This window comes from Scomber scombrus, chromosome 24, assembly GCF_963691925.1.
Source record: "Scomber scombrus chromosome 24, fScoSco1.1, whole genome shotgun sequence".
NCBI lineage: Eukaryota > Metazoa > Chordata > Actinopteri > Scombriformes > Scombridae > Scomber > Scomber scombrus.
Genome location: NC_084993.1, coordinates 6,355,794 through 6,383,385, shown reverse-complemented (window position 1 = coordinate 6,383,385; position 27,592 = coordinate 6,355,794). Strand labels below are relative to the sequence as shown.

General features: G+C 40.4%; 1 protein-coding gene across 1 annotated transcript; it reads right to left on the bottom strand.

Moving 5' to 3' along the window:
- Window positions 1-250: 250 nt before the first annotated feature.
- On the bottom strand, window positions 251-24,052 carry stk11ip (serine/threonine kinase 11 interacting protein). The gene is given in 27 exon segments (XM_062414683.1): window positions 251-1,601; window positions 2,571-2,797; window positions 3,914-3,996; window positions 5,162-5,246; window positions 9,772-9,953; window positions 10,885-10,982; window positions 12,250-12,336; window positions 12,338-12,360; window positions 13,970-14,222; window positions 14,338-14,495; window positions 16,097-16,334; window positions 17,255-17,365; window positions 17,632-17,861; window positions 18,059-18,523; window positions 18,734-18,815; window positions 18,937-19,104; window positions 19,312-19,353; window positions 19,803-19,892; window positions 20,021-20,124; window positions 20,311-20,440; window positions 20,581-20,652; window positions 20,744-20,851; window positions 20,964-21,059; window positions 21,217-21,291; window positions 21,669-21,871; window positions 23,531-23,598; window positions 23,915-24,052. Coding segments are annotated over 26 exon segments (3,618 nt in total). The 5' UTR covers window position 23,598; window positions 23,915-24,052; the 3' UTR covers window positions 251-1,460.
- Between the last annotated feature and the right edge of the window lie 3,540 nt (window positions 24,053-27,592).

Here is a 27,592-nt window from a genome sequence, read left to right as displayed (position 1 = left end):
GCTCAGACAAGTTTCTTCAAATATGTGATGCTCGAAACGAGGGAAATAACATTAAAGGATGTATTTCCCCAATTTCTACAGTTTAAGAAGTAAATTGATCCAATATGAGACATATTTCTATTCTTTATGGGGACTTAAATTGCTGTTGTTGTGGATATAGTAGAAGATATGCGTATATTTAAGCTGAAAAGGAAAAAAAAAAACAATGTCTGGTTGAGTTTAAGAAAAAGAAACCATTCAAAAATAAAGCATTACGCATTACTTCTGTATTCAATTATACATATCATACATCATACACAAACATGTCACCTCTTTCTTTTTTTAAATTCATATAAAAATAAAAGATAGTTTTCTGCATCAACCCATTATGAAAAAAATACTGGCAAAGAAATAAATTAACTTATAATGCTTTCTCTAAATTGACGTTAACAGTGCTGAGTAGATTCTGAGCTTTCCTGCATTTGTACATGATGATAATAAAGACATCACAGTGGCTAAAATTACATGTTTGACAGATGAATACTAACTAAAGCATTTAGTTATGGTAAATGCACTAAACCTATCAAATAATGATAGTACCTAACAGAGTTTTTTCTTCATAGTTAAAGTGGAAATAAACAAAAATAAAGTCAAGTTACAAATAAACAAAATCCAAAATTCCCCAACTTTTACTACCACTATTCAGAATTTCTTCAAGTTTTGCACCTCTTGGATCCTTTTTAGTTCACATAACACAGTGCAGAGATGCATCACATGACCCTAATTGGGGGGAGAAAGATGTGAGGAAACCCCGATGACAGCGTCTTGAGCCTTGGCCGTTCGGAGGCACCCCCAGCCTCATGTTGAGCGCGTGATGTCACAACTCACTGCACCCTAAGATGGCGATGTCAGGCTTAATGAGGGGGGTGGGGGATGAATTAACACGCGCACACACATACATATTTTGGGCTCAGCTCCTTTCATTACTCCCCTAAAAACCTTCTTCCTCCAAACTTAATGCGCTCTTAGTTCCAAAGCCCCAAATCTGCTCCATCTGAGCTGGATGCTACAAGGATTTAAGAACACAATAAGATGCATTAAGGTGCATTTCAATAAGAAAACGTAGCAGCTGCAAAGGGGAACAAGGCACACTCCATTTTACGCTGTAGAAAACTTGAGTGGGATGGTATCTAGATATGTGGTATCTTATGCAACCAGTGCTTTTACAGGCTTGTGTACCACATGAATGAGTGCAATCATTTCCAAGTTCTTGGCTAAAAAGACGATGAAAGCAATGAGCGTAATGGGACCAGACTGAGTGCAGATTGTGTAGAGAGAAAATAAAGACACACTCGCTCACGCTCAGTAAACATTTCCCAGGAACAACACGCAGATTCATGCTCACAAAATACACAGGAGCACGCATACACAAAGTCTGTAACTTTTTTTTGTTTTTTTCCTTCTTTCCTGGCCTCCCCCCATTATGCCTCTTTGTCTTGCAGGCTTGTGTGCAGTTTTACTCCGAACATGGCCTCCCACTGTGCTCTGACCCAGGCCAGAAGACCCTGGAGGAGCTCGCTGCTCTCCGAGCGCACACACCAAGTTTTCTCCTGTTTCACAGTCTGCGGGGAGAAAACACAATGTTGGAAAGCAGAGGAAATGAAAGCAGTTAATCATAAGCAAATCCAAGCTGACAATACTTCAAACTTCGGGCTGCTGCTGAAACACAAAACTGATATCAGCAAAAAAAAAAAAAAAAATGCATGTGCATGAAGATAGAATGTCTTCTAAGTGTACATGCTGTTTTTAAACCAACAGATTTTGCTCAGGATTGTTTGTTATTAAAACCAACTGGATTATATTTGTTTGAAGTGAAATTGTGGTTGATGTAAATGTGAAAGGTGGCAAATTAAAGAATTCAGTTAGCTGTGTGGTCAAATCAACAGAAAACATTGCTTTACATATAAATAAGTTTCCCTTTTTTTTGGCATTTTTGTGTTTATTTAGTAACTAACAGCTGAGACATGGGAGCGATAGAATAGAGAGAGGGATGATTGGATAACAAACATTTGAACCCACAACATCACAGCCAACTGAGCCAACAGAACACCACAAATACCAGAACTGATATGCAATTACTCACTTCTACTGACTGTTTTAGTGAGGTAGGACGCTTCATTACAATTTCTGTTTTTCTCTGTTGTTTTTTTTTAACCTGAAACAGTGTTTGAGTGCTTACTCTTGATTGCTCCCCGACTAAACAAACTTTAATTTGTTTTTGATTCTTTATGGGTCAAACATGCTGCAAAGAATAAGGTTCATTATGGATTCAAGCACGAGATCAGGAATGAGCTAGTACTTTCCCATCGACTACCTTGCTCAGAGTTGCTACTGCTCCATTCATTTTGGAGAAAAGAAGCCAGTCAGGCACAATAAGGTACCTCATTGTTAAGGTATATTAAAAAATAAAGTATATTTCTACCTTCTTTTGCATCGTCTGTTTTTGCCACTTTTCCACTTAAGCCAAGCACAAAAAAATGAATTTCACCTCATACTTTCATACCTTTAGAAAACTTACTGTACATACTAACCTCATCATAAAGCTTAACATCCATCCTGCACTGATCTGAAGGCCACAGGTTGATGGAGCTCACGCAGCTGATCGGCAGCGTTTCCAACACGGTGAAGCTCCCGCTGCTCGGCTGTTTTTGGTCACCAGCCTCTGGGTCATTGGAGCTCTTCCTCCACTGGTGGTCCTCTTTGAGCAGATACAGCGTTTCTCTGGTTGCCAGGACCGTCAACGGCGTCCAAATGTCCTCTGGGAGGATATATGAAAATATGAGCGGATGCACTCAAGCTGTAATGACAATACTCCGATGCTTTCTTTTGGTATTTGTGCATACTCTTCCCCCACAGAAATTCACCTAATCTGCATCACCCAGTGAGCTAACCAAACATCACTGAACAACATCCTCTTGGCTTTCTTAAAAATACAAAACTGTTTTCAAGTGGAGATTTTAGCCTCTGATCTAGTACTGCAGGTAACAGACACGGGTCGGTGAATCTTAAAGTACCTTTTTTATTACAAACTAAGATGAGTTTTGGTGTTGTATTTCATGTCGGCCAGCTCCGGCTTCAGAGGAGCAAGCGGAGAAGGGGGAAAAAGGCAGATCTAGGCACGCTAAAATTATGGCACTTGAAATTCCATGGGAGTTCACAGCTGTGTGGCCTGAAGCTACCTTGGCTTTGTGCTGCGGCGCAGACAGAGAGGCATCCTGTAGCACCAGTACACATGTACGGACCACATGCACAACACACAGTTGCCTGTCAGCCGGTCCAGTCAAAACAGTAGATTCTTACCCCCTTTTTATGGCAGAGTATGAAAACACTGATATTTAACAGGCGCCTCACGTCAGCCTCTCCCCACAAAAATCCCATCCTCTCCCTCCTCCTGCCATAATCTAGTTTTATCTAGAAGGAAATAAAATCTCATATCGTTTGACTTATTTCTTACATTTATTTTCCTGGCACTTCTCTTTCATATAGGATCACAGGAATATTTTTAGAGCTTTTATTGGCCTCCTTACTGCTGGTTATTACTATGTCTTATGACCTAACCACGTATTTTACTTTTTCATTACAGTGTAATCTAAATCACATGAATAAAAAAATATATAAAAAAAAGATGATCTAGTTGTCTATATACACAAACCACACCAGTGTAAATCTGTAAATGTGGACAATGGGGCGTGAAGTAATTTAGAAAGAGACATATACAGAAGTCATTATACACGACATGATCAGACTTGACATGTGAAAAAAGAGGGAAAAACAGGGTAGTATGTTGAAAGAACAGATTTTCTTACATTGATAAATGGATTTTAAACTCTTGTGAGATTTCATAATGAAGTGACAGAATGAGTGCACGTGTCACCTTGCAGGACGAAAGCCAGAATGTAGAAAAACTGCAGCTGGCCGTCCTCCACATCTGCCTGAATGTCTTCGCACACCAGAGGCCTAATCAATCAAAAGAAAAATAAGTGTTGACATTGCAAAACTTGTATGTATATTTACACCAAAAGAATCTCCTATCACTCTTTAAACTGGCTGCTGTCTTGTTCAAAAAAATCACAAACACTGTTTTTATAAAGATAACACAGTTGTTGTGGCGGTTTTTGCGGCTAGCAGGTGCTGCTCCACACACTCCCTCAGATGGAAGCGTTTCAAACATCGCTGGGTGAATTTCACAGTAACAGTGAAGCAAAGGGCAAATTGATGTAATAATAGCTGACAGGACTTGTCTTGGATTGCACAAACACTGGATGTGTGTTCTGTGAGTGCGGTTAGCCGCTTCACAACACATCAAGGGGCTGCTTTGATTGGTTTTTATTGTTTGATTGTTGAGCAGCAGAGACTGGTGCCAAATGACATATCGGGAGATTTGAGGTATCAGTGGGTGTTGGTAATTTGATATACATTTATTCCATCTAGTTTACGCTTCATGATGAAGGCGATTCCTTGGAATTTTTGTCTTCCTAATCTACGCTAAAAATGACTATTTATTTGACTTCTCAGCTGGATAAAGTGTGTTTGTCAGGTTGTCCAAACTGCTCCAAAAGCCATATACAGCCTGTGTAATAATGTTTGATTATTCACAGCATGTTTTTTTTTTTTTCTTGCACATTTCGCACTTGTTTGTGAGGTTTTGAGTGTTGTTCTTGTCTGAAATAATAATGTCATGTACATAACCACGAGAACCGAGAGAAAACCTACAATATATCCGTTTTTAGAGAGAAAAACATACAAATAAAGGTGTAGAAAAACCACAGGAGGCAACAACAAACTACACAACGGGGCGAGTTTGCTTCAGGATTTGTGGCGCAACACATGCTACAAATTAAGATGTGGTTTACCAGCTAATTTAGTGGGGCAGTTTTACAAAATGAAGTCTAAGAAAAGCTGATTGTAATTATCTAAAGATGTGCCAGGACTGCGCAGTGTTAGAACTTCTACCCCTTTTCTACTTACACCTCGCCACCACACACAAATGAACACAACAACACTGTTTAGTTTACAACTTCGAGCATCAAATGCATTAAAATTGAAGACATCTGCCATTTTCTGCCCCGCTCCCCGGTTGCTGCTTCCCCTGGAGGTGTAGCGAAGGCAGTGTGGAGCATACCAGAGGTGGTGCTGAGGGTTGAGTCTCGTAGTGGAGATGGATTTCAGCTTGCTGTCTGACTTGTGAGCCATCTCACGCACGATTCCTGGAGATCAAAAACAAGCACAGAAATCTGTTTTATTAATCACACTGATGCTGAAACAATTAGGCGATTAATCCGTAATCAATTCACAGAATCATGACTTTTTAAGCTTAGAAGAATTTGACTCCTTTAGCTTCTCAGATGTTTTCTATCATGGCAGATCACAGATGTTTGGATTTTATACTAGTTTAAAGAAAACTAGTTAGAGCATGTGACGGCACCTTGGTTTCTGGGAAGTTCTGGCTATTTTATAACATTTTACCTCATAAAATTTCATTGTTTAATCGTAAAAATAATCAACACATTAACTAATAATGAAAGTAATCATTAGCTACGGCTATAAATGGCACCTACAGCCTTAATTATTTCGTTAAAAGTGTTGCTGTGAAGTCAAATGTGTTGTATTTGTGTTTCCATTGTGCACTCTTGCATTTTAAGCATTAATAAAGACTGAAAAATGATTCTGTAACAAAAGGACAAAAAGGAAAAAATATCAAAGCTTATCCGCCAAGCAAAGATGCATTACGTGACATCTTTACAAGCTAAGAATTGCGGAGATTTATTATGAAAATGATGCATCGCATTCGAGCAGAACTGTAGTTTTACAGCCCTAAGCGTGTGAAACAGCTGTGAGGATGAACAGCTGTGTGTAACTGTCCAAACAGACGATGTCAAACACATATCAAACTCAAAGGGAGCATCTTTCTGTCTTGACTTTGGACCTAAAATTTCGGCGTCATAAAAATGTATCGAGGAAGGAAGTGTGTGCAGGGAAGGGATGGAAGCATGGGAGTGAGGTCAAGAAAAAAAACCAAACACCTTTAACTTGAAAAGATACAGTAAAAGTAGCCTCAATATGTCACACCCAAACATTTGAGGAAAGAGGTCTACACACAAAAGCCAAACTCAATATGAGACTTCTACTTCTGCTATTGTAGCAGCGATAAGAAAGCCAAAAAGGTCTCCGGTTGCAGGTGTAAGATTGCAGCTCCATAGAATTGGTGGGTGAGAAAACGCCGGGAACACAATGCGCCTGGGTCACGCTCGCATTCACAACTTTGTAGCGTGACATTGAGAGCGACAACAATACGGGGGCAAGGGGAGGATATCTGCAGTGTGGCTTCACAGTCAAGTTTGAATAGACGGACTTCAAACAAGATTTAAAGGGACACTGAGGGAGGAGAGAGGGGGGAAGATGGAGGACAATGCTGGGCTTTACAGTGCTGAAGGATGAGATTATGACATGAAGGTGCTCATCAATTTCATTTGTCCACAAAAAAGAGGTTAGAAAATATATGATGTCTGTATTTGTTCTTTTACTAATGCTATTCATGGATTTGCACTGCTGGAGAATGAATTACACTAATTCTGCTTCTATATTTCAACTTGAAAGAGTGCAAATGGTCTCAAGGTAATTACTGTGGTTAAAAAAAAATAAAATACGAAAAGTTAAAATGCTAAGTATTCTGGTGTCCATCAAAAAGTGTTGGTCTTGGACGAAGGAGTCGGGGAGTTCTTGTCCTGTTTTTTGTCATGTCTGATATTTCTAAATACTCTGCCCGACAAAGAGAACGTCAACTTTAATCAGATTCAGGTCCGTTTCCAGTCTTGTAACTCTTGTTTTCTTTCTGAATGGAGATTAATGAAAAAAAAAAAGAAAAAAAAGTTGATGAAGATTGAGTTTGCCTTAAAATATTTTGGACAAAACTTGACAGATGGCTCAAAAGCACTTCCATGAAAATATGATTCGAGGAAATTTGCATTGGACTCAAGTCAGAGTCTCGCACACTGCTCGGCGCTGGCTTGACATTTTTCAAGCGTTTTTGAAGCAGTGATCGATTAAATGACATGTCTGCGCGGACAGCTTTAGCGAGGTGCCATCCAAGATCGCGATCACGGGTAAGCAAAGGTGACGTGCCGATCGTGTTACGAACTACGCTCACAACGGATGGGCTCGGATAGTTGGTGCTCTGGTCTGTGTCATTTCTGCTTCCTCCTATTTCAGTCCCAGACTCCTTGGCTGCCTCGACCACAAATACCAATGCCCCTGATTATTTTCACATGTAATCAAACACCAATACTGCTCTTTGATATGTCGGACAGAGGGGAGAGGAGGATGTGTGAAAGGGATAAAGATTACATTTTGAGGTCTAGTTTGTGAAAAACAGGAAAATTAAGCAGCTTAAGTTGCATTTCACCATAAACCATGTTGTGTTTTGCTAACACTGACAGCTATAACCATGTTGGAGAGATGCATCCATCACTCCAGACAAATCTGCTTTAACACAAAGTACGACAATAAAATCTGACATATTTCTCCATATGAGAGAAAACATCTTGCCTCAACACAAAAAAGTGGGGAAGATTACTAACACATTTTCAACAACACTCCTTTTTTTCTCCCCCCCCCCCAAAAAAAATTCTTGTGTTATCGCTCATGTTTCAATAAAGTTGAGTCAGACTTGGTTAGGACAAGAAGGTCCAAGTTCCAGAAAACTGTCCACGTCATAACCGCGTCCCTACCTCCGTCTTCCAGCCAAGCGAGGCCTTCGCCGTTCCAGTTGTGGTTTTGAACTCGGTCCACATGACAGGAGCCAGCTTGGACCATAGACGGGGTTTGTTATGGTTAAGCTTTTCCGTACGTCTTTGGACAAAATATTACAACAGCTGTTTTTAGGTTAATTTGCCATTATGAAATGAAAATTTGGCTCTTTATCTTTAAGTATTATAGGGAATATGATCATGATATCCGTGTTGTGTATTGTTTCTGGTACAAGTTTAAATCACTGATATTTACCACGAAAAACATCAGATTTCTTTTTTAAAGGATGGACTTCACAAACAAACATGTTTTTCAGTTTGTGTTGTTTGCTCGTTTTTTTTTTTTTGTTGTTTTTTTTTGGACGATCTCTGCGGTGTTGCTGAAAGCAATCTGGAATCGTTTTTAGCGACGGAGAATACAACACAGTAAATGAGCTGTTTATGAATATACACAGAAAGAAAAGGCCGTAGGGAAGAGAGAGAGAGAGAGAGAGAGAGAGAGAGAGAGAGAGAGAAAGAGAGAGAGAGAGGGGCGGGGAGCTGGAGAAAGAGAGAGGGGGCTGGAGAAAGAGAGAGAGAGATAGAGAAATGGAAAGAAAAAGAAAGGAAAAGTGTGTGTTGGTCAAAGTGAGAAATGCATCTGGTCAATCAGAGGACGGAATGTGACTCAGAGGATAAATCCATGACCACCCACATATGTCTGAGTGGTGCATCTATATTTGCTCTTTTTCCTTCATTCATTTACTCGCTCTTTTTAGCACTTTTTCTTTGGGGAAAAAGAAAGTCAGAGGCAGCATATTCAAAAAAAGTCTTTACAACAATTTACCGAACAACTTTAAGTGTGTTCAAGTCAAACTGAATAGTTGGACAATGCTTGTAGATACTAAATTGTTTTTGAAAATCAACCCTCTTTATGCATCTTATCTGAATCATGTCTAAACTCTTTTGTAGTCTGTTTCTGTATGAATTGATTACAATAATTGTGAACAATGTTTTTATGCTGACAAGATTCCAAAAAAGATTTGTGACCTAGTTGAACATGATATTAAATAACATTAAGAAAGAGGAAATAAAAAACAGAATATTCGACGCTGTAAGATCATGTTTGAAATACGACGGCGACGACTGTTAAACGTTTCCATTCATTTCCAAAAATAATGTTGCTTGATTGTGGCTTTGAGTGAGAGCTGGACACAAATGTCAGACAGCAGCTGAAAGCAGAGAGTTGTGGGAAAAAAAGAGGGGGGACTGCTCCTCTAATCATCTGTTTTTGTCTGTGTTTAGTATCTGGTACCCTGAGAGCGGTAATATGAAGAACTAATTATAGGACCTTCATACGTCACAATGTTCCCAAAAATCTGGAGTTATTTTTACTAGAAGTGATCGGCAACGCTTTTCTCGACATGCCAAGATGTTTTCCTGTTTTCTCTAAACTTTTAAGGGCTTGAAATCATCAAATTCATTTTCCATATTTTTCCAGACATTCCAGGGCTGAGTCGGAGCCCCCGTCTAATAAAAGGTTTTCCTCTCAGCCTCTGGTCCTCGCTTGCAGACAAGTTGGTCTGGGCAGGATGTACTCAGCCCAATACAGAGGGGGACGGGCCAGATATTTGCTTCACATAACACACATATGGTATAGTATTAGTTTGTGAAGGGAGTAGGCTGGGTTTCTCAGTTTGTGGCACCATGCCTGCTAGAGGAACATGCTGTTCCAATACCAGCCTCAGGGATTCAAAGTTACTCTACAGCCTTTTTAAAAAATCAAAATTAGTCCACGGTTTATTATTTTGTGGCATCTTCCCTCAAATTGCCCTGAGGAAAGTGCTCAAACCAGTGTAACCAGTGGGTGAGGAGAGAACAGGGTCAGCGAGTTTCTTTTTCCAACCATATTCACAAAAATAAAACTTCCTTTTATGTGTTTTTCCATATATTAAAACACAAAACATTTTCCACTTTGCTCGTATTTGGCAGCGTTTCCATTTTTTACCTGTCAAGAGGCCAAAGAAGCGTTTGCAGCGTAAACTGTCCCTCACGAGGAGGGTGTAGGCCACGCCCCCGTCTCCAAACTCCATGTGGATGCTCTGAGAGCCCAGCCCCACCTCCAGGTAGCTCAGCTCCATGATTGGGTGGCTGTCCTTCTTCTGCAGCCAATCAGAGAGCTGACCTCTGCTGGGAGGAAACAAAAGAAAATGTACTGTCACACTGACATGGATTAAACGGTTTACTTGATCTCTGACGCTTCAGGTTGTGACTGCCAGAACAACACTTTAAGATGACTGTTAGAGCCAAATTGCATTCATTAAGATGATGACAATGACTCATGTAATATTTTGCTTTAGGCTTTTATGAATTTAAAAAAACAGTTCGGTTTCTTGCACAACTTCAAGAACCAGGAAAGTGATCATCTGCTCTAAAATCACAGTATAGTGTTTTTGTATGTGTGACCGGAGTAAAGTGGCTCTTCATTCATGTGGCAGAAGAGAGGAAAATAAGAAAGGGGCTCAAACTGACAGCAGGAGTTTAAAAAAAACCCAAAAAACCCACAGTCCTTAGAAACCCGAGGTCAATCTGTTCTCAAGATGTGACCCAGAAACCTGTTCAGGTTATGCAATATTATCCACACGCTAACGGTAGGCGTAGGAGCTACACACCGACACCTATGGCACTGATGTTTAACTGCAGTCTTGCGCCCTCTTTTGTATTAATGTTCCCACCAGGAGAACTTAAGTTTATCTTCCCTACATGAGGACTACAACCTCTCCCTGTGGTCTCTCCCTTCTTTTATTGTGGTGGTGGGTTTTCCTTATATGAATGAGGGGGTGTCACATCTTGTCGAGATTGTGAGAACTTCTGAGAAAATGTTGTGATTTCGGGGCTTTATTTATTAATGGACAAAATTGAGTTAAAGCTAACTCAATATTTTTTATTTCAAACGATGCCAGTTTTCCTTTTCTTTTCTTCACTGAAAAAAATAATAATAATAATTGAATATTGCCAAAACGCAAAATGAGATAACCATAAATTTATTTGTGCACTCTCGCAATAAAGATAATCCTACTGAGAAAGTTCTTCTTATGTCTTGGACAGTTGCTCTACTTACTGGGTTTCTGAGGTCATCTCCAGGAAATACATTCGCTGGTCTGACACCACCAACAGAGAGGGAACCTCCCACGGCTCCCCAAATTTGACAGCTGACATCTGAAAGCACACAGAAAAAACAGGAAAATGATTACTCTCTAAAAATCGTGCTTTTTTTTTTTTTAAAACAGCATTAAAATGTGAATCATACTGGAGAACGATAAATTCAAAACCCGCTTTTTTATCTACCATATCCCTCAGCTGACAGCTAACAGTTTTTTCTCGAGCTCTTTAAAAGGTTTAAACTTGTTCCGAGGTCTTGCTTCACTTCCTTTGAAACAACACGCGAAGTAAAAGCACAAGTTAAACAGCAAGCAGCCCCTGTCACTGGATAAATAAACATAACTAAGATGAATGGAGCGGGACCTCCTGTTTCCAGCTGCGATTTGTTTGGTCCTGCTCAGCTCTTTGCTCTTTGTCCAGGTGTCTGACAGAGACGAGCAATAGCCCGCTGATTCGAAGTGCTCCCAGGATGCACTGCATATTAAAAGAGGTCTTGGAGTCCGCTGAGTGACAGCAGGGGCGGAGGGGGGGCGAAAGTAGTCAAAGGAGCTACAGTGCAGAAGAAGAAGAAGAAGACGAGCGGAGCTGAATGGGCTCCCGGGAGAGTTACTGACTGCGTTCGTCTTGGCTGACTCTGATGAAACCGCAGCTCAAGTGCTGTAGGTCTTAGTTGTCACCACCCATTAAGCAGGAATCTCTCGGCCATCGGGGACATATATAAAAGGACTTTTTAAAAACCGCAATCACAAAAAAAACAATAACAGCGACAAAAAACCTTCTACTGCTAAAGTTCAGTGATAATTCACAGGCCACTGCTTTAATGGAGGCAATAAGAACAGCTCCAGCTGATGGGATCACCTGATTGTCTGCAAAAGTTAAATCTGATCAAGCCACACTAACACAGTCCTGATGAAGCAAATGTGCTATTTGATTGTTTATCTCTTAAAAGGAATATTTATATAAGATCGATGCCGCTCTCATGAATGCTTGTATCAGCTCTCCTGAGGCCGGAGCTGATACCAGACTATAAACAACTAGCCCTGCTCTGTTCAAAGGTCTGAAAAAACCTGCCTCCCAGCACCTCTAAAGATCACGTATCAACACATTATATCTTGTCTGTTTAGTTTGCACAAGAATGGAATTGTTCAAACAGCACTCCAGGAAGTCCCTGTGACCTGGCAGCTACAGACATGAGATTATGTATTAATCTTCTCATCTCTCTCAAACGAACAAAGTGAATAAGGATATGAATCAAAATGCCAATCTATTCCTTTGACTAGATTTTGAAGGGGCTTTAATATAAGTGAGTGTTACTGTTACAAACCTTAAGAAAAGAATGAAACTCCTCTTCCTCTTCGAAGACCTCCACGTCCAGGAAAAGCTTCAGGCGATGGTCCACCGCCTCGTAGTCCCTCAGACAGCAGGTCCAAATCATCTAAAGACACATCAAGAGGTGGTCTGCCTTAAAATTATACAACCAAACTGAAATGTTTGAGAACATTTGGCAGTAAAAGCTGTAAAACTTGCATTTTTGAGCACACATGAGACCTATCTTCGTGAATTAGGGCTTAAATATGATTTATAAAAAACATGATGTACTAAAACCGAATAAATCTTTTTTTGGATACTTTTTTTATACCCTTAAAATGATAATTTACATTTATAGTTAAGCCAGAGTTTCCTGGTGGCAATGTGAAGACTTACATATTTCATGGCTTTTACGAAACCTTATCCAGATTTTTACTGCGGCAGACTCTGGTATTAGCCAGCAGCCCTCACGCAGAAAGGCATTTAAGAGCAATAAATCCAGCAATGAACACAAATAGAGGTTATTTGAACGCTGATGAATGGTTACAGCTAATCAAAAATGACAGGGCACGGACCTGCAGGGGCCAAAACAAACCCAAGTATCTTTCATTTGGAGAGAGCACAAACAGAGATCAGATTTTTGTTAAAAAGGTCCTTTGAACCTTCAGACAAAGTTCTTTCTTAAAGGTGAAAGGTGTACGAACACACACATACACTCAGACACACACACACACACACACACACACACACACACACACACACACACACACACACACACACACACACACACACACACACACACACACACACACACACACACACACACACACACAGACTCTCAGGTTGGTTGGAGACAAAGCCCTCCTTTAGAAACAAAATGAAAATTTGTGGGCTGCTCCGCAACAATGGGTGCACTGTATCACTAAAAACAGACACCATATTCAGCGTAAGTCAGTCTTTGAGGATGAGGATGAGCTGTCTCCAGTGTGAGACTGTGGTTGCAGAAGGGCAGATTACATGGTGTTGGCACTGCAACTACAGTCATAGCAAAAAAAAAAAAGGAAAAAAAAACACACAGAAAGCTGTTATTACGCCTCAGCCCTCTCTCTCTCTCTCTCTCTTCGGTCTTTTTTTTTTTTCTCCCATCACTTCCAGTAATGACTCCAATCTGTCTTGTTGCACAGTCACCATGTGGTTCGTCTAAAAATGGCAGACAGATGTGGAGAAATCGGATGCTGTCACAGAGATACACCACATCCACGAAATCCAAATGCTTCCCATCTCCGCTCACTTTCAATTAAGACAGAAATCTATCTTTAGGGGGAAAAACAATGAAGCTGATGCAAACAGTTTATACCACATGTCACAGTTGATGTGTTTTACAATGACCTTCGAGAAATGTAGAATTTGATTTATAAGTAATAAAACACCATTTATATTTTTACTGCTGTTTGGGCTTTCCTCCAATAAACAGATGTTAGAGAGAAGAAAAAAAAGTGCTGCTACAGCTGCGATGATGAGTCTATTAATCAAATCTATTAACGTCCATTTTGGTTTTAATGGAGCTTAAATGACAAACATTTGTTGGTCCCAGCTTTGAAAATGTCAGGATTTGCTGCTTTTATGCCTTTTTTTCCTGAGTTTTGGACTGTTGGTGATGATTCTTTGTGATCTGAAAAGCAGTTTTGAGTATTTTTACACTGTTTTCTGACACTTCTTCACACACAAATACCTACCATTCGGGGAGGCTCTTTCTGCAGGTTGGGACTGGACTTCAGGTGGTGTACCATCAAGGGCGGAGTAGCGGTAACTCCCAGCCAAATCCTCTTTACTTTGGCAGTCTGTGTTGTAGGAGAGACTGCAGGTATCGCTCTGACCCTCCTTGATGAAGAAGGAGCTTCCCTGAGCCGTAACAAAGGTGGGATCTTCTGTAGTGATGGCAGATTCTAGAATAGGACTGCTGCTAATACTGGCATCTGTGTAATCCTCCTGTCATGATACAGAGAAAACATGGAAAAAATTATACTCTTGCTGAACATTGTACATAAATTAGAGTTAAAGGCAACACAGACAGAGGAGAAGATGTTGTACTGATCAGAGAGACCTTATTGGCACTGCGAGTGCTCTGGGTTATATCGAGGCGTTCGTCCTCACTGTCTGGCCTTGATGGACGGCGGATCGGTGTGCTGCAGCAGGGAGCTGGTTGGCCAGCCAGCTGGACAACATGGTCACTACCGCACTCTGGACAAATGTTGGCGTTTCCTGCAAGTAAACAACCAAATATATCAGCAGGAATTTCCATAAAAGCAATGAGGAACATTTAAAAATCTATTGATAGAGAATAAGAAATGCTCCCCCTCATGGTAACATCAAGTTATTGCAATAAAAACCTGTAGATGTGTGGCAGCCTTGACTGTTTTATATCAAGTTATATTGATCATTGAAGGTTTTGTTATCAACAGAGTGAAGATGGCAGTTTCTTAAATATGTAGAGGTAATATCTTTTATTATCATAACTCCTTATCTGAAGTTGTATCATCTATATTAACATCTACTCACACAAACTGGAGGACAGTTTAATGGCTCTGACAACCAAATGACCCTGTACATTTATAGAAAACACATGAGCTGTCATTCCTAACAAGTTTCATATGTCACTTTTGTTTCTCCTCCTGCAGGCTGTGTGTTTGTGTAACCCACAGGCAAACAAACGCCTTAGTTCAGACACGTGCGAATGAAAAAAGGTATTTGTTGCCTGAAATTTCAGCACAGCAGCAGACTAAGCACACTAACAAAAGGGAGCGCGCTTCCAAGAAATCCCCAAAACATCTGTCGAACAAAGCCTGCGCGCTGCCTGTGCGTGCCGGTGCAGGTCTTAATGTCAGGTTTGGTTGAATTGTTGAAGAGTGGCTGCCAGAGTGAAGCGTATTATCTGGTTCGTGCTGATTAAAGAGGTGGGAACTCAGCGGAATGGACTGCTTGGCAATAAAAAGAGAAGATATAACTCCTGGGAGGCTTCACTCAAGCCCATCTGAAAGCAGAAGTCTGTTTTGAGAAAATATGCAGTCCTGTGCAGACTGCCAATGAGAGCTGGATAGTTGAGCAGCAGTCACAAAGACACATGGGTGATAGGTGCCAGGTGTCAAATTATTTGACCTCGTCTCGTGTCTATCTCATCTTCATTTTTCAACAAACGAGTCAGCTGACAAAAAAAGTGAAAAGGGCTGATTTTGAGTAAACCTCTTCTTTTTTTTTAAAGGATGGTTGAGCGTGTGTGTGCGTGTGTGTGTGTCTGAGGCTGAGCGTTACTCAACTCAGACTGGGAGGGACTCAGTATGAAGGGATGAATCAGACAAAAGCTTTTCAGAGTTAGTGATCCTTGCGTGGGATGCTTTGACATTTCAGGATGACAGATGCAGATTACGACTAAAGCCAAACACCACGTTGCCTGGACCCTGATGCTTTGCTAGAAGCTGATAGTCATATTTTTTGTGGACGCTATTTGATTCAGTTTTACCCCTTTGAACTGATTTTCAAGATGCCTTTTAAAGATCTAGTTAATGATTACAGATTACTGTTAATTATGCCTTTATCCTCTTCTTTCTATCACCTGTTTTGTTTACACTAGGCGTACCTGTATGTATCTCTATGTATGTAAATCTTGTAAATATAACTTATACTTTTGTGGTGCTTTTCAACTGGTTTTCTCTTGATCAACAGACATTGTCCAAGATAAATATGAAAGAAACAAGTCGATGTTAAATTTAAAACAAATAATTGCATCATACACATATCTCATCAGCTTCTACATGTCTCTGTTTGTCAAAGTATTTCTTAAATGTGTCTCTAAACTTCTGACTCACCTTTGCTGCTGTCATCATACTCTGTTGACGACTCTTCATCCCTTTCCTCCCCACCCTCTGGCAGAATGGCAGCCCCTCTACCTCTCCCCCTCCCTCCCTGGTCCTCTTCATTGCCTTCGTTCCGAGCGCTGAACTCTGACCTGCAGCGGAGGCACTGCAGGCAAACGCAGCTGGGCCGGAGCTCGGAGTCACGCCGCCGGTTTTCCTCCGTCACATGAGACAGTACGTCGGTCAGAGCCTGGTTGTAAAAACAGTGACGTTCACACACACACACACACATATGCAGTGATTTTAATGAGCTAAACAGAGCAATCAACAACTGTCTGTGGAGAAATCAAGCTTGTAAGCTGAGAGAAGTTTACTTTCTTAGCAGTCAACAGCTCATTGAGCTTCCACTTAACCCAAAAGAAAAATAGTTCTGTCTGGAAAGCTGCAAACCAGAAACTGTAGGACCTACATCAAGCTCCTCAAAGAGCCAAAAACCTGAAGATTTAAAAGGATCATTTCATAGGATAATGGGATATATCATTATTTATGTTTGAGTGCTTCTGTAAAAAGTACAACAAGGTAATATCCTTTACACCTCAGGTCTCTGTGTGTTATCCATGACAGAATCTCACATATTAGAAATGCTATTGTTTCTGTGCTGCGTTAACAATATAACTGGCACGGATTCGCTGTTGCACAATGTGAGAGAACCAGAATCATAACAAGACAGTAAACATAGTACAGAGTGTACTGCTGCGAGTTGACGTCAAATTTGAAAACAAAAGATAACAAGGTTTGTGGTAGAGGGCGGCCTGCGAGCATGACGAGACTTGTGCAGTTTGTCCAAGATGCGAGTGGGCGATTTTTTTTTTCTCTCTCCCTTTTGAGTGTATGCGTGTATCTGCATTGCGTGCCACACATGTCACCCAAGCAGATACAGGATAAGAGTTTTGCGGTATTGCCTCTGAAATAAATGAAATACTTCCCTGATAACAGGATTTTGATATAACATGGATGCTTAAGGCACATTAGGATTTGTACTGTGTGTGTGTGTGTGTGTGTGTGTGTGTGTGTGTGTGTGTGTGTGTGTGTGTGTGTGTGTGTGTGTGTGTGTGTGTGTGTGTGTGTGTGGAAGTAAGTGCATTTGCAGGTAATGTATGCATCATTAACCTGAAGTGCCTGCTGTGGGTCATCATCCAGCAGGACATAGCGCCTCCTCCTCTTCTCCCTGCTGATGTAATCGAACTGAAGCTCCACAGCTGGAAGCATCTCTTCAGTCTCCTGAGACAGAACCCAGAAGAAAACTCATCAGTCAACTCTTTAAAACATTTTTTTTTTCTGGTGCATTTACGGGCATAGAGCTGAACGCTGTTTACTTTATACATGAAAACATGACGAACGCAGACAAAAATAACCTGCAAAATACTCAAACTGATACTTCATGCAATAAAATTTGTTTGACTGCTCCATGTGTTTCATATTATTTTTTTAGCTGAGTCCTGCAAAATCTTGTGTTTCTTCTCAATATACAGTTTATAAATCTTCACCCCTCGGGTCCAGGCGGCCTCTGTGGTCTCCACCCCAGCCAGGCTGTCCAGCTCCAGTCGGCATCTCTCCTGGCCGCTCTGCATATCCACCTCCAGCAACAGGCCCAGTTTGACACACAGGAACACCTCCCTCCTTTTCCTCCTCTTTTTCCTCGACTCGCCCTGGCCCTCGTTGTCTTCCTCTTCTTTGTCGGATAAGACGCCGACAACTAGGGGACGACACAGGTCCACTACGAAGAGCAGGCGGACAGACAGAAGAGAAAAGAACCTCAATAACCTTTTGAGACAGATTCAGAGGTGGTGTCTGCAACTCAATATATTAAATACATGCTAACATCTATCTGTTATGTTTTGATTCTTCATAAAAGAGTCAAAGCAGAACTTTGAGATTTTCTAACAAAAGTTTCCTTTTATAAAACAACCCTACCTCCCAGATCCTCCTCTTCTTCTTCCTCCTTTAAGTCTCCACTCTCTGCTCTAGCCGACCTCTGGGAGTCTGGACTCGGCCCAGGTGAGCCGACCGCTCCCTGGCCCATCACCAGACCATCCACCATGCTGTCCTCCAAGGTGGACTGTAAAGGACAGAGTAGAGTGGACTCTGTTTCTTGTTCTGCATCCGCACCGTCGGCCTCCGACCTTTGCTCGGAGGAGCGAAGAGGTTGAGTGAGATCTTCAAGGACGTCCTCTGTGATGTCGGATGGATGTGTGGTGGTGCCGAGGCCGTTGGGGAGGGATTGGTGTTGAGGATTTGGTTGGTTGGTGCTAACAGCTGCGGTGATGGTAGAGGGGGACGCTCCATCTAGATGGTGCTGGAACCGCAGCCAGTCCTCACCCAGCTGATCTCTGAAGCTGGACATGCGTTCGATCTCTGCTTTGTGGGGAAGGACGATGACTAGAGGAGAAACAACATGAGCTTTTATGTTTTCAATCTTTATGTAACTGCTGAATTAGCTTTAATCTTTGACAGCCAATTAGTAGTTCAAACAACTGGTGGAAAACTTGGATAAAACAATAAAGATCAGGGAGAAACTGAAGTGAATTTAGATGCTTGGTACAATATTACAGTAAAATCCTATTAGAAGGACATGCTTTAATAACCAACCCTGTGAGGAGGACACTGGTCTGGGCTCGTAATCTGTATCACTGGGCTCAGAGATGCTGGCTCGCCGTACTTTCACCTTACTCTGAAACACAGAAAAGAAAAATATGACACAGAATTACGTTTGTTTTTATGAAATTAAACTCTCCTATAAAGATAATACAACAGATGCCCGTTTTAATACACATCATGAGTTGGTGTCTTACCCTGGATTTCTTCTTGCGAATGTGTGAGACTCCCACATCCCCAACTGACATACTGTCACTCAGCTCCCCTGCTCCACTGGACACCTCCTGGTTACTCCGTTCTGGAGGCAGGGAAACTGGGGGAGGAATCTGTGGCTGGACAATCATCTGTCCTGGCTTTGGCAAAACCTGTGGAGAAACAGAGAAAATATGATATATCAGGATTATCACAGTAATATATTTCTGCTACAAACTGTACATGTATATATAGTTGGAAATTATACGTCCCTATAATGCAACTGAACATCATTGGCTCATACAATTTACCATTAAGGCTTTTTCCTTGTATCAATACAATCTGGTGTGAATAATCATGTGATTGGCTGAGAAACTTACTGATAACTCTGATGAGGACAGCTGGATGCCATCAAGTTTGAGCTGAAAACAAACAAACAAAACACTGATGAGTTCAGTGAAGTTTTCCTGTTTTCCAGCAGGTGCCACTCAGTTCTGTTTGCTCCACCATCTCCATCACTCTCTGATCTAATTTCTGTAAATGAAACATGCCAAATTTCCTCAGACATAAGAACAGATATAGGATTCTCCCAATAGTTTTATAATTATTGACTGAAAGCAAGAACAGCAGAACAGCAGCAGTCAGTGGTCTTCTGCTTTGCTGAGTTGGAGCACTATTGTAGGTGTGAAGAGGCTGCTTTCAAATAAATCAAGACATACCAGTCCTTACTACTACACTAAATGTTGGGTTTTATAGCCTTTTTTGAAATATGACATCCTCCGACAAACATTTACTTTTCTCATTACACCATTTTCAACTAAAAAGGTGTCACGTACTGTGTGTAAACCTATTTTTTACTGTAATTACTCACCCTGAGGTTGACAGCCTTTGGGGAGAGATGACGGACGGTACACGTGCGGTGAGTCTTCTGGAAGTACAGCGGGTTTCCTTCCAGGTTAAGCTACGAGACAGGACGTTACATTTTAGAGTACATATTGCACTGATCTCACAAACAACACCTGAAGACTAAAAAAATAAAAAATGTGTCCACTGAATGACGGCCTTTGTGGGGTAAATATGTGTCCTTACTGTGTTGAGGCAATGCAGCAGGGAGAGAGGCGCCAGCTGGGAATGCTCCAACAGAAGATTATAGGCTAGGTCTAAGTGCTGGAGTGAAGACAACTGCTCCACTCCTGCTCAATCAGAGGGCACAGCGATGAAGGAAAACATGGACAAAGTATAAAAAACATAAAAACAACATATAAGCGCACACACATTCGAAAGGAGTAAAAAAAATAGATGTATAACAAGTGCAATATGGGAAACTGGAAAGAATATTCATCATGAGTAATGAACGTGTCTTTGCCAGTCTACCTTACCATTTATAGTCTCTAGTTCATTGTTCCTGAGGATGAGTGTGAGTAGTTTGGCTCTGGCACTCAGGCCCAGCGTTGGCACCCTCTGCAGGCAGTTGTAGCCAAGATTTAAGTGTTCCAGTTCACTCAGGGGCTGAGAGAAAGCGATGAGTTAATAAGACAGAAAGAAAAGCAGAACAAGGGTTTGACACAAACAGAAACAGAGGAAAATATATCTGATAAATAAATTATAATATAATTATATTTTTTTTAAAACACTGGCATCGATCTTACCTTTAGAAATTCAGCGCACTCCTGAATCTTGTTATGGCTTAAATCCAAAAACTTCAGGACGTTCAGTAAACTCTACGAAAGAAAGAGATTGGACCGCTCAAAACAGTTTGAAACATCACCTAATAAGGCAGCGATGATGCGTCTACGTGCGTATATGTCTCACTAGTGACTGGTCAAGGCAGACGATGGAGTTGTAGCTGAAGTTGAGCGTGTGCAGTTCCAGCCAAGGCAGCGCAGAGCTGAGATCACCGCCGCACAGGGAAAGCAGCTCCTAAAAAAACAACCAACCAGACACACACACACATTACTTATCCATTGAGTTTCTCTAGAAGCCAGACACGCCATACATACAGTCACTGACAAATGTAATGTAGTGAGAGTACCTCCAGGGAGCTGAGGCTCTTTGAGCAGCTGAAGACCTCCAGCTGGGAGTAAACTCCTCTAAGTCCCTCTAGACAGTGCGGGGGGATACGCTTTAGCTATTGAGGAAAAGAGGCAAACATAAACCCATCATGTGAGTAAAAAGCACTAATCCCTAAATTTGTTTTCATGATAGAAGCTGTCACTGAGAGGAAGGAAGAAGGGATGAAATAGAAAACAACAAAGGGCTAAATGTAGTCAAAGGTAATACTGTACCTCTAAACACTTAAGAGACTTGAAGGGGAAGATTTTCAGCACAGATTGAAGTCTCACGCCGGGCGAGTTGATGAGCTGCATTTAAACATTAAGACACACAATAAGAATTCAAGAAGAAGGGTAGAAGTCAGAGATATGTTGGCAATTGATTTCAGTGGTTACACCTGCAAACAAATAGACGCCTGTCAAAGTCCATAAAATAACCATAAAAGTTCAATCATGAGTCACGATAGGGATGATTTCTTATCGTAAAGCAACCAATCACACAGACTGAAGCAACAAAAACACTGGCACACACAGCCAGCAATAAAAATACAATGACAGATTTACTGCACAGACAAATAAAGATGTTTTGATGAGGCCTTTTCCCCATAGAGCTGATATAGATTTGTCATGTTTTCCTGTTAAAAGCAGGCTTCGTATAGAACAGACGTTTTGGGGTACTAGCCCACCTTGAGGGAGATGGTCTTCTGCAGGACATCAAACAGGAATTGTAGATGCAGCAGGGAGGTGGTGTCTGCAGGGTGGGAGGGCAGAGCCAGGAAGCCGTGCTGCTGGCTCCTGGACAGCAGGTACTGTTCAAACAGCCTGTTCAGCTGCTGCAAGCTGGCTGCCTGCAGGGTCAGCGTGCTGCTGCCATCCAGCACTAAGTCGCCTGGAGGGCAGGAAAACAACCAGGATTAGACATTTAACTGAAAACTTTTATCCACAATGATTTGTAATGTGTAGTATAAAGAAAATGCAAAATAAGCTTAAACACAGGATTATCTTTTAAAAGACAGTTTATGGATGAGAAAGAATGAGACAAATAAACAAGGCACAATCAGGAAAATGTGCAATCAATCAATCAATCAATCAGTTACATTCCCTGGATAGCTTGTGGCTCACATTGTCTCATTAAGATTCTGTTTGATAGAGCAGATAACTCCCTGTGAAGTCTGGGATGATGTTACAGCCCTGACTTTCTACCCACATACACTTCGACCCAGAGCAGTTTTTTCTGAATTCTTGAAGCACCATCTAGCCAATGCATCTACCAAGTGTGCCAAACCGAATGCACACTCTCTGCAACACACTCCGTTTGCAATTTATTAACACCCTTCAAGCAAAATTGGAAACATTGGTCTCTGCATGTCTACAGTATTTTGCCGATCCTCTTTCCACACTGACACATGTGAAAACACTTTTAAATAATGAGATCGCTTACAAATCAGAGCTCAAGCACCATAAATAGGCCCCAGGTTAACATTTGGTTTGGACGATATTGGACAGAGAGTCATGCCAGGTCTGGATACGGCACTGCAGGCGATACTTTCCATGCCGCCGAGCTCAAGACTACATTGCATGTGATGTGGATGAGATCCAGACCCACAGAAAAGATTTACCGTAATTTTTTCTGCTTTTTTTTTGTTCCTAACACAAATGTTTTTGTTTTCTTTTACTGTTTACTGGAGTGATAAAACATTTTGAGAATAAAAACAAACTCCCCCCCCCTCGTATTTGTCTTGATGATGTGTTATGTTTGGAATAAACATTCATACTTTACACATTTGGCTATCTGTGTGTGTGTGTGTGTTTACTACATGTATAAGCAAACTGTTATGCCCTACGCGCAAAGCAAAAAACCTCAAGTGTTTTTTCTGTTAGTAAGCAGCTCGTGCTTCATTGTGCTTATTTAAATGATGGTTTGTGTCGGTTTTCGAAGAATGAAGCCTTTCAGTTCCCCCTCTGAATCCACATCCAACAAAACCCACCGAACCACTTGATGAATTTTAATGGTTTACTTGAAACAATAAAAAATAAAAAAAGATATAAAGCAACTGTCCTCTAGTAACAAATGATATTTAAAAGGAGAAAATGAGAGGTCAAACCACATCCCCTCCTCCTGCAATCCTTGCCAAAAGTGCACGGGCAACAAAAATAGTAATCTTTTAACAAATGCCACAAATATAATATCAATGAAATTTTCCAAATACATCTTAACTAAATTAACTTTTTCCAGTAATGCAAATATGAACTAAAAATACATCAACTTGCAAATATTCCTTTTAAATCAGCTGTTTTATATCAACTTAAAAAACAAATAAATTGCATTTAGGCTCCTACAGTTTGTGTGTGCTGTACTGATGCAAAAACACAATGTTTTAAAAACAGTTTGAGGAGTTTTGTTTACTTCTGCAAAAGATGGTTTGGTGTAAGATTGTGTGGTTAGTGTGTGGAGTTTAGCAGAAGTAGCCTATAGTTTCAAAGATCAGAATAAACCTGGAGCTAAACATGGGCTTTAAAGGAAAGTGTGATTGAGGTGTAACTTTACCATCATTTCGGAGGAGTGTGGCCAAGCTGTGGACGAGGGAGGACTGGCCACTGGGAGATACATCCATCCTGTGACGATTTACACAAGATATAATGTTAATAAATAACGATAATAGTGTCATTTAGAAGCTGCAACACCTTGTCTTTGAAAGGACAAGTTGCTGAGCTCAAAGTACTCTTCATTTATTATTACTTCAGCGTCAACGAATAACCAGCAATCACATAATTACAACCCTACTGCTTTTCCAGCTCTACTTTTCATCGTGTTATTGCAACAATTGTCAATTAACAGCATTAAAAAAACTCCCCTGAAGCTAACGTTACTCAGCTAATATAAACTAAGCTATCCCATTTCCTGGTTGCATAGCCAAAAACGACAACATACCTGCGCAGTGACAGCCCGAAAAATTAACGTCTAACATGAATTTTGTGCTCGGAGAAGCCAGTGATAAAATTAGTCTGCATTTGTAGGTGAACAGGAGCGATGTTTCACTGCTAATTTGTTGGTAATGTTGACATTTTTTTTGGCGTCACATGACAAGGAATTGCCTGAAGCATCTACGGTTGCCGCGAGAGACCAAAACAGAGAGTCACAGCTGTCAAAGAAAAAGGCGAACTACAATGTAGCCGACCATTGCAGCTTCATCCTTACCCTCAGCTTGACAACAACATAACTAAAAACTAATTTGGACTCCTTTTGACAGTTTAAATGTTAAAGGAGCCATATTCTGGATAAAATAACCTTTTCAGTGCGTGCTTGTGTGCGTGTATTTGGGTTTCTGATGCACTCTTCTATTTTTACTGTCCATTTTGCTGCTGCAATTACATACATTTCCCCATCGTGGGACTAATAAAGGAATATATTATCTTGTTCCCCTTGAAATCTAAACCATAATGAGTTATGTGCGCCTTTGTCATTATATAATTTGACCACTAGGTGGGGCCCTAAAGCAAGGAACCCAGATATACACATGACAGCATGAAAGAAAATAACGTCAATTCAAACCCTCAGCACAAATAGCAAAAGCACTTTATGCATCAGAATAACTTTAATAACTTAGAAAAGTGAGTGGCTGCACCATTCAACAGAGATTTAAATAACATTATATAGGGTAATTATTTGCAGTCTGATGCAAACATTATGTCTACAGTATGGTTTAATCCTAAAGACACAGCATTTTTAAATCTTGAATTTATGGGCTCACTAAAGGTCAATACTAAACCTTATGTGCTTCCAACCCAGCCTTTAAGAATCCAAGCAGTAAGGCTCAGGCTTCATCGTGGCGCAGGTTTTAATAAATGCCAGCTGTCTAATTGACCAACCTGAGACTTGCACCACATCTGTCTCTTGGCAGATGTTGGTCAAACCATATCCGAGTCATGGCACCAATAAAAAAACAGAGCTGAGTAGCTGGTTGGCCATGGAGTATGAGTGTTATTGATACTTAGGCTAAATGGCTGCAGAAAGTGCACTAATTTCTGAATACAGCAGATTAACCCAAGTCTGATTGTAATTTGTGCTACACTTAAACAAACTTAATTATGATGCAAAATAGCCCACAGCCAAGGTTGTAACAAAACCTTTGAGTCAATGTTAATTTGATGTTGTGACAAACAGGTTAGCAACAGCACAAAGAGGACTGTTATCTATTGTTAAATGTTACTGTTATATAGTGATGATCTCAACTTTGTTACAGGAAAAACAGTAATGGCAGCGTGTAGTGTAATGCTGACACCAGCATATTATAAGTTTGAGAGCCTCAACTTCTGAACTCCAAAAGTATAAACCCACGCATTAACTCCACACATAAGAGAGAACAGTTTTCAGTAGGTCTTTATTTTTGTTTCATTGGGGAACACGTAACAACTGTGGCTCCATAACAGATACTTGACAAAGATTTGCATGAGCAAATAAAGAAAGAACTTTCCTAATTTGCACATGCATCACTTGTTGCTAGGCAGCAAACAAACACACTCACACTTGGGAACACACAAAAACACACGCACACACATAAGCATTTTTCCATTCGGGACTTGTGATGCGAACATTTCCATGTAAGGATTTATGTACTGTAATTTGGTAAACATTTCCATTCAGTGAGATGTTGCACATTGCACCAGTTAAAGAGAGTCTCTTGCAAAAGCTAGTTTTCTTATTCACAGGAGCTCTTCTTCAAGTAGTATTACATTTAAAACAAAAAACCTTTAAAGTTATTAACAGTGTATCTATGACACTGCTGCCATTACATACTCCAATTGTTGCTTTGGAGCATGTAACCCAGTGTAGTTCCCATTGTTTTCCAACTGTACCGCATTTTAGTTCAGGAAATAAACCCATAATCCAGCTGTTTAGCTTCTATAAATGTGACCTGTGTAACTTAATTTTATACAGGTCCACTAATCAGATGATGAATTACTTTTCCAACCCCCTTACTCATTGCATCTACTTATCCAATCAGTAGTCCAAGCACAGGGAGTATTAATTAGGTATAATGAAAGCCAAACACTAAACAGTGCACTCATTCATTATCAAAGTCTGAAAAATGAACACAAGGATGTCTTTAGGGAGCCTACTCTGAGGTCACTCTCCAATCTGTTTCAGCTGATAAGAGCCCACTATACGGCCAAAATTAACCCTCATCCTACCAACATATTTATCATACAAGAATAAATGACCGGGTCCCTGATAGTGTGTGATACTTTAACTTAGGACCCGTGGCAAACATGGACTCAACAAAGAGTTGCATCTATTAAAACTGCATATAGGCTGAATTGGCTGGTTTTGACTGGACTCCAACGCATTGGTATTTTTACAAAGCGCTAAAGCAGACACAGAAAACAATGATACGCATTTATTAGGAGCAAATTGGTTGACAAAGTCATGAAAAATTGGAATCATAGAAAAAATCACCTGTGAGATATCACAAAAAGTCTACCTCTGGAGTCTGCAATCTTATACTTTGTTTTGTTTGCTTAATGATTTTTGGATTTAAAGACAGCTGTGAAATTACTGGCTCGTGTCTTTTAAGTGTGTTTTAAGGACACTACAGTCGTCTTTTAACGTTCTGACTGTTAAAATGGTTGATGCCATTGTTGTGGCCGTTTCCCAGTGGACCTGCTGTGAGGATCAGCAGCTCAAAATTAGACTGGATGAAGTGTACTTCAGCCTCACAAATTATTAAGTCTATAGTTAGTGGTTTATGTCACCACTGGATCGATTAGGTTTGAAATATTTGGACTGTTCTGAGAGGCTATTTTGGACTGAGCCTTTAATAACACGAGCAGGGGAAATCCAGTAATGTGTTACCATTTAGATAGGTGTTTTTATAGTGATTTATAGTCATTCAATTAGTGTTAACAATGGTTTACCTCTCAGTCAACAGACACAATAAAAAAAGGATAATCAGCATCATCAGCATGTATGAATTACATACATATTTAAATGGTAACATCTGTTAAGCTTTAACAGGCAGCTTATGAACAATTAAGAGATGGTTTATAACACACTATAATGAAGTTGAAAGCAAATTTAAAGTAAGTTTTTTCTGTTTTTAAAAAGCAGTAATGATATGCTGTCATGAGTTTTGATCACTTCTAACGGCTTCAGGTCCACCTGTGATTGATTTAGAAGTGTTAGGTGTTATATAAATGCTACATAAAGGTTTTGTTCATGTGTGTACTATAACATGATTATGTATAATTGTATCTATGTTACATTGTTTTATCACTGTTTATAAGCGAGTTATGGATGCTTCATAGGAGGAGTTCATGTATATATTAATGAACCCTTATATTTGATTACAGCTACATTATAGTATGTTATTACCTTTCTTTAGGTGTTCATATTGTGCTTATAAATGCTAATATTGGGGTTAGAATAAGGTGTTTCCCATAGAGATATTTAAAAGAAATGATGGTTTACTGATGTTAGGATTAAAAGATTGTGCTGAATTTTGGGAACTTACTGTACCGTAATTAAAGAGATGACCTCTCGCATACAAAACTCTCTCTGTATACTGAGGCATATATACTGTATGTGTCCTCAGTCCATCAGTGATCCCAT